This window comes from Sinohyriopsis cumingii, unplaced genomic scaffold (assembly GCF_028554795.1).
Source record: "Sinohyriopsis cumingii isolate HCF-2022 unplaced genomic scaffold, ASM2855479v2 utg002963l, whole genome shotgun sequence".
In the NCBI taxonomy this organism is placed as follows: domain Eukaryota; kingdom Metazoa; phylum Mollusca; class Bivalvia; order Unionida; family Unionidae; genus Sinohyriopsis; species Sinohyriopsis cumingii.
The window spans coordinates 52,577-61,102 of NW_028316352.1; the positions used below are offsets into that span (position 1 = coordinate 52,577).

The window sequence follows — 8,526 nt, forward strand, 5'->3', positions numbered from 1 at the left end:
CCATATATACAAAATAATAATATTTTCATACGGGATGCATTAGAAGCTTGGTACACTGGTTAATGGCACCAAGCGCCTTTCCTGCGGACATCAACTCCTCCACCATTTCTTGAGAGATAGCATATTCCATAATGTTTGATATATATTTATATGTGTGTGGTTTTATATTTATATTGTTACGTGTTTGTGTTCTTACAAAACGTAACAAAGAAAAGACTGACGACAATAAGCTTTGTAAAATTTAACAAAGAAATTATTTCCCTAGAACAAAGGTAAAAATGAGAAAAAAGATCTTACGGTTCAACGAATCAAATCCAAAAATAATCCAAGAACAATCAAATAATTAAGAAACAGAGTCCTAGTAATAAAAAGTCCTAATGAAACTGAGTTCGAATCCCGATGAAATCCAAAATGGCAGATGATGACATATGCTGTGGTCAGTGAGGTACTGATGTATCAACAGTTCTTTGCTGGATCACATAAAATAATATTTCAGTGTTTGAATTCTGCGTAAATTTTGATAACTGTCCTTGTCCAAGAATTAATTTAGAGCACTGGTATTTCCAGAGAAAACAAAATAATTAGTCCCAAAACTGATCAAACCATGAAACACTTCAACTTCTCAAGAATGAAGGCACTAATGACTATATTTTCTCACAACGTCAATAATAGATCTAGCTACAATGCAAAACAGATGCCAGGATGTGGATCAATCCTCTGAAGAAAAAAACCATAATTGATACATGTCATTTATCATGTACTCCAAGTATGGCCTCCATTCAACTTTATGAATCTTACTCTGAGAAAGAGTTAAACAAAATTTTAAAATGTTGTTTACTTCAGCTCTTACTGATTCTGAATCAAAGTCAAGAATTAGGTAAACATTAGGTACAAAGTTTCTTTCATTAGTGTTTACTTCGAAAACCAATCAGAACTGAACTATATTCCAGTAAATAAAATTACATTACATTAGCAAGTAATGGAATGCAAATAAGAAAAACTTTTATATGTGTGTGTGTGTGTGTTGCTACAAGTCTACGCTCTTAAAATAGATAATATAAATAGCGGAAGGCATCAAGCTTTTGTAAAATTCAACAAATAATTTATTTCCCTAGTATACAAAGTGAAAATGAGAACAACGAACTTAAGGTATTGCGAATTAAATTAAGAAATAAAAATATTGCAGCACATGTATTAGTAATTTAAAGTCCTGAATAAACCTAAGACTGAAGACTTCTATGTACCTTCGGTAGCTTATGGAATGTTGATGTGTCAACAGTCAGTTGGTGAGTCACAGTAATATGATTCCAGGTTTGAATTCACTATAAATTCCAGTGAATGTCGATCTTCACGAATTGTATCAGAGCAAATATTTGCTTCAAGAGAAAATAATCAATTTATCTTAGTATTTTGAATAACTGAAACTCATCATAAAATAAAAGTTCAAAGTGTCAGATCTTAAAGCACGACTGGACATTCTTCTCAGTTATAAGATTACATAGTTCTGTACTTTACTTCAGGCCACACGTAGCATTTTCTAAACAAAAAACACTACCTTATGGAACATAACCATCTAAAATGATCCTGATGTTGCCAAAATCGTCAAATACACTTAAGAAATTTAAAATACTAGACTTATGTCCATATAGCATAATTACTTGTATTAATAATATTTCTGATTTTAACCCAACACCCAACACACATAAATAATAATATAGCTATGTATTAGTTGTATACACATAATAACATAAGAAATCAATTCTGGTCAAGCAGAAACGAACCTAGTTTTCTACAAGGGCAAGTCCGACATACAATTTTACATTACAATAGCAAGTAATGAAATACACCATAATAAACAAACTAACAAACAATGTAATTGAAATATATATATATATATATATATATATATATATATATATATATATATATATATATATATATATATATATATATATATATATATATATGTGTGTGTGTGTGTGTGTGTGTGTGTGTGTGTGTGTGTGTGTCTTTGTGCGTGTGTCTATGGTTATACAAACATATGTTGTTTGCACTTTACTATCTCTATTTGTTTTGATCGGTTGCTTTTTGATTGCAGACTGGTTGGACTGATGCCATTTCAGATATAGTTTGAATTATATATCGTGAAATGTGACTTAGTGAGAACTATTATCGTAATAGACTCTTAAACACGTATATAAGGAGATAACAGAGCAATCAAATTCATTCCTGTTTTAGATTCAATCCAAATTCGATGCTTGCTACATGTTTTAAAGGTTGTGTTTGGATAATTTGAGATAAAACATTTGTCAGGATTATCTATTAGGATAATAAAGTGCTCATAGGACAAGAATATTAATATATGAATAGTGTGAATTATTTAAAAGAGTTCTGGGCAATGGCAACATGATCAGTACATTCAAAGATATTAAATTCGTTCGAAGCATTCCTTTCATTTCGACTTGAATATAACCTTTTAGGACTATTTTGGACTCAATTCACGATGCTTTAATTTCCTGTTACATTATAATTTTACAACTTTGATAATTAAAATATTCGTTATTTTTAGCAATACGTGCTGGTTTTCCTTCTTCTTCTAGCTTAGTTTATGATCACATGCTCGTAACATAAATTGATGCTTCTCCGGGAATCGACTTTCATCAATAATGCAGAGAAAATTAAATTTATTTTAAAAATTTGAATTCATTTTTTCAGGAAATCTCTTTGTATCTGGTCTTTTTATTTTACATAGTAGAACCAACACGGTTTCATAGTGTCGTCGAAGGTGGAGAGTTTTGTTTTCTATGCAACCCAGGTAGAGTTGGAGCATTAAGAGAAGTATATGTTGCTGGAGCTCCCAGCCCCTGTTTTCTTTCGGACGTTTTATGCAACTGATTTGAGATTTATTAGCATGTCGGTATATAACTCTGAAATGAAAATACTGGAATTGAAATATGAAAAAACTAGATTTAAAAAAATCAAGCAAAAATCAGCTTAAAAAAGAAATACAAGACATTCAGAATTAGAAAGAGGAAGGAGAAACAAATTCAGGAAAAGGAGGAAGAAAGAAAGAGATAAATAAGAAGGAAGAAAGTGAAGAGCGGCGAATGCAGATACAAAAAGAGGAAAGGAAGATGTAGAAGCATAAAGAACAAAGAGAGGTGCAAACGAAACTGAACATAAAAAAGAAGAAAGAGAAATTCAAAGGAAATCACAAATACAAAGAAAGAAAGGAGGAAATGCAATTAAATGCAATTAAAATTTAAAGAATTTGAACATGCAAGCAGAAATCACTCCACTCATGAAAGTTCACCTTTTAATGTTACAATTAATATTAGGCAAGTATCCATTTTTCAAGAAGAAAATGTAGATAAATACTTTTGACGTTTTGAAGAAAAGAAATAGCCAAACAATTTGATATGGTCACGAACACTACTTTGGGAAATTTGAGGACTATACGCCATACCCCATTGAAAGTTTTCTTTAACAAAACAAATCATAATCATTAACACCAACCCACTCGAGATTTTGGACACAGCGTGGTTCATTTAAATTGTCCAATTGCTTTATCCATCGTGTTTTGTAGGCTTAGTGTGGTTCAATTGCATTGTCCAATTGCATTATCCGTCGTGTCTCGTAGGCATATGAATATTTTGTCAAACTTCTATTACTAGAGTTCACCTCAGTGATTTCTAAACTAAAACTTACTGCTTAGGCTGCAAGTTTTACTGATGATATCTCCCGACTGGTACAGGCCTGTAATAAAATGAGGAAGTGCCATAGTGAATGATCCAGCACCAAATGCCACTGCTGCAAGAGATAACCATCGAGCCTTGTGGTAGCGGGAACCATAAAAACTAGCAAATATGCCTACAAAGGCTGCCAGAAAGTCGTAAGCACTGGATATCATCCCCACCCGCGAACTCGGCAGCTGAAACCGACGTTCAAGCGTCGACGTATTGACGTTGTTAACGCCGTTTACGACAAAACCTGTAAAAGTTACAAGTATTAACATTATTAATCTAACTTAGCGATCAACATATAAATAGGTGATGATTAAATAGGTGATGATGATGATGATGATGATGATGATGATGACAATTTGTTATTATTATTATTATTATCATTATTTGTATTATTATTATTATTATTATTATTATTATTATCATCATTATTAATTGCATTATTATTATTTATTTATTATTATTATTATTTAATATTATTATTATTATTATTATTATTTATCTATTTATTATTATTATTATTTGCATTATTATTGTTATTATTATTATTATTATTATTATTTGTTATTGTTATCACTATCATTATTATTATCATTATTATTATTATTATTATTATTATCATTATTATTAATATTATTTGTTATTGTTATCACTATTATCATTATTATTATTATTATTATTATTATTATTATTATTATTATTATTATTTGTATTATTACAGCTGTCTTACTATTGCTAAGGAGTTGGAAACCTCTTTGCAGTATCACATGCATGAAAACTCTAGTCATGTAGTAGCAGTGATGATCATTTAGAGAATGACTTAGCTTTTACAGAGGTTGTCATGAAGCTTCGTTCGCGGTTATTCAACCAAATTAGTGGACCATATCATTCTAGGTAGGTTGTTTGTGAAAATGGACGGTTAGTATCTGGTTCTTTACAACGAACCACACATGACAGACCATTAATGAATGGTACTGAAACAACTGGAAGTGCTATTCTCGGCTACTTGCTTTTCAGCTAATAACTGTTAATCAATCTCTATGAGGTGACTTGCTCTGGACACAGAAAAGATTAAGTAGCAGCTCATATTGAATAACAGACTGGTTCGAGACCAATTCGACTGGAGAAACTGAGAGCTTAATTTGTCTTTTGTTTCGTTCAAGATTACCCGTGGATCAGTTTCGGTTTCTTCTTTGCTCAGACCTAATGTTTAGCTATCAAACTCTGGTAACAGAGTTGGCTTACCAGCGTAAATAGTACATACATCATAACTAATCTATTTTATCACTGTGATGTGCAATATTATTTGTTATTCTTCCAATATCATTCATATGCAGAAATGATAGTTGTTAAATACACATGGCGTCTTAACATTTAAAATTGCAATGTCAAGGACGCAGTTGATTTGTGAGATATTTGCTTTATTCAGGAACTTTGATCAACTGTTCAGAATTTGTCCTATCTGTCATCTATACATGCTCACTTTTATGCCGGTGGTGTCACGGCCGTGGTGTCACGCACATGGTATCACGCATATTGTCTCTGGTAAAGAGTGTCTGGGTGGACGATCTAATGATGATGTCGGTGCTTTATTTGAGAAAAGCTTTAGGACCATATAAGACGTTCGCACGCTTGATGGCCCACTACTCCTATGACTATGCTCATCTGAAGTGGAGGAGGAGGTAGAATATGACACAGAATATATATTGATGCCTTACGACTTTCATGTTTATGTTCATCTGAAGAGGAGGAGGAGGTAGAATATGACACAGAATATATATTGATGCCTTACGACTTTCATGTTTATGTTCATCTGAAGAGGAGGAGGAGGTAGATTATGACACAGAATATATATTGATAGCCTACGAATACCATGCTTATGTTCATCTGAAGAGGAGTAGGAGTAGGTGGAATATGGAACATACTATATATTGATGGCATACGACTACTATGATGATGTTCATCTGAAGAGGAGGAGGAGGTAGACTATGACACAGACTATATATTGATAGCCTACGAATACCATGCTTATGTTCATCTGAAGAGGAGGAGTTGGTGGAATATGGCAAAGAATATCCATTGATAATGCTTATGTTTATCTAAAGGGGTCAAGGAGGTAGAACATAACAGAGAATAGATATAGATGGTCTACGACTCATATGCCTTTGTTCATCGGAAGAAGAGGAGGAGGTAGAATATGACACAGAATATATATTGAAGGCCTACGACTACCATGTTTATGTGCAGCTGAAGAGGAGGAGGAGGTAGATTATGACATAATATATATTGATGGCCTACGACTACCATGTTTATGTTCACCTGAAGGGGAGGAGGAGGTAGAATATGACACAGAATATATAATGATGGCCTACGATTACCATACTTATATTCATCTGAAGAGGAGGAGTAGGTGGAATACGACAAAGAATATATATTGATGGCCCACGACTACTATGCTTATGTTTATTTAAAGAGGTGAAGGAGGTAGAATATGACAGAGAATATATACTATTACCATGCTTATGTTCAGCTGAAGAGGAGGATGAGTAGGTGGAATACGACACATAATATATATTGATGGCCTACGATTGCCATGCTTATGTTCACCTGAAGAGGAGGAGGAGGAGGTGGAATACGACACATAATATGTATTGATGGCCCAAGAGAAGGAGGTGGCATATGACATTTGCTGTTCATTAGTCGTATAGACAGGCAATACTTCGATTGTGCCTTGCAGCTCCATTTGCTGGTAATATGTGAGTCAAACACTTTCATCACAAGATCTCAAATCATTGAACAAGGTGGAAAAGTACATATGATAAACTGTCAGTTCTGTAGATCTTGTCATACTTGTCAACGTGACAAAATTTACTCCTTTTGAGACATGCAGTGCCTTGGACCGTTGACATTGCTTAAAGATAAACGTCACAGATTACTCTTCTTGACTGTGTACGATTAAATATAAGCAGTCATGAGTTTGGAACTAGAAGGAAACAATCTTCACTCAACCCAATCAAAAGTGAAATTAAGATATGAGAAAACTACAAAGGAAAAAAACTTTTCAAGCTGGTGATAACATTTTGCTTCTCGTGCCCATACTTAGAATCATAATCGGGCCATTTATTATGATCCGTATAAAGTTAACAAGAAATTGATTTAAATTACATCTTTAATACTCCTGGGATATTTATATGTTGAAAAAGTAATTTGATAAAGACAGATCCGTTAATTATTCAGTCGATTCAGTTGCAACTGTGCCACACCGTCAAGAAATAAATGATCGGATGCAGTCGAATCGTAGTGACGTTGGATTAATTAGTATTAAGGTATTTGGACCAGAAACTTGGGCATCTAGAGCCGCGAGAGAAGAATAAATAAAAACAGATGCTGTGAGAATATGAGAGCCTTTTCCCAGATATTCCAACCCGAACAAATTAAATATATCATGATGTAAAAATTTTAAATTCTACACTTGTGAAATAGCATCCTTAGAGGATGAATCCTGTCAAGCAGGAATGTTTCAAAAAGCAATTTTAATATTTCTCGGAGAATACGTTTATTGATCCAAACGTAATTGTAGTTCGACACGTATTCTAGTGCCGAAACCAAAGAATAATTTCTGTATGTGCACTGGCTACAGTGTCACAAAAATATATTTATCTCGTTTAACAAGAAGCGATGCCTGAATTGACAAAATTGGAAATGAAAATATCACAACATTTTACTAGTTAAAACGGTTCTGGTAGCTTCCACCTACGGATAGAGCAAAGGAAATTTCTGCGTTTGCAACTCCGGGTGGAATTACCAATATAAAGTGATGCCATTCGGTATGAAACATTTTACTTGAACAATCCAGCGTTTAAGAAACACGGTGACATCTGGCATAAATGGTTGTAATGCATACATCGATGAAGACATTACATAAGATTTTTGGGATTGTCACATGGAAACTATACGATATTAGGTTCTTTTGACTGAGAGAAGCAAATTTGACAATTTAAGTAAAGGTCAGTTTTGCCGAACCTTTGTTACATTTTAGGACATAATGTGGTCAAGGTCAAGTTAAGCCTCAGGAAGTTAAAGTTACAGCTATCTCTGAATTCCTAGTTCTAAACAGTAAAAATGAACTGATGCTGGTCATGCTTATTTTTGTTACTTAGTTTATGACCACAGACTCGTAAAATTATTATTATTATTATTATTATTAGTAGTAGTAGTAGTAGTAGTAGTAGTTGCAGTGGTAGTAGTAGTAGTTATTCACCTTGTAGTGCAGTGAAAGTGCACAGGAGAGAGAGAAGAATTTTTGGTTTGTTTAATTTTTGAAGCCATCCTGGTTTGTATTTTCCGTAACCACATCTAACATCCGGATCACTTTCCCCAGATGTGACTCGATTACTGTCTGCACCAATGCTGCTATTGTCATCCATTTTCTCACTTGACTTCTTATCGTGATATCTAACACTCATTTACACATAGACAATTTTTCGGTCTGTGCAGCTTTCTATTTGAATAAGACCACCTTTGATGTCATTTAGGCTGCATGATTTTAAAGCTGATTTCTTTTCACATCTGAAATATAAAACACCATTTATACGTTGAATGCTCAAAGAGTGAATACATAGGATGAATTTGGCGTTAATCAGAATATCAAATTTGTGTTGCTTCAGAGTAAATTATCATATGGATCATAACGAGCACATGTGACATCTTGTACCTTTTGAAAACAAACGTGTAACTACAAATAATTCAACCCGCCAAGGTTTTACATTGCTATAAGAAAGAA

General features: G+C 33.4%; 1 protein-coding gene across 1 annotated transcript in view; it reads right to left on the bottom strand.

Moving 5' to 3' along the window:
* The window catches only part of LOC149769951 (uncharacterized), a gene marked incomplete at its 3' end in the record, with an annotated part of 60,740 nt that extends 52,570 nt beyond the window's left edge, over nt 1-8,170 (bottom strand). The window contains exons 1-2 of the mRNA XM_089949622.1: nt 8,005-8,170; nt 3,709-3,990 (exon numbers count right to left, since the gene is read on the bottom strand). Coding sequence (XP_089805748.1) covers nt 3,709-3,990; nt 8,005-8,170 — 448 coding nt within the window. The remainder of the gene's footprint in view (nt 1-3,708; nt 3,991-8,004) is intronic.
* Between the last annotated feature and the right edge of the window lie 356 nt (nt 8,171-8,526).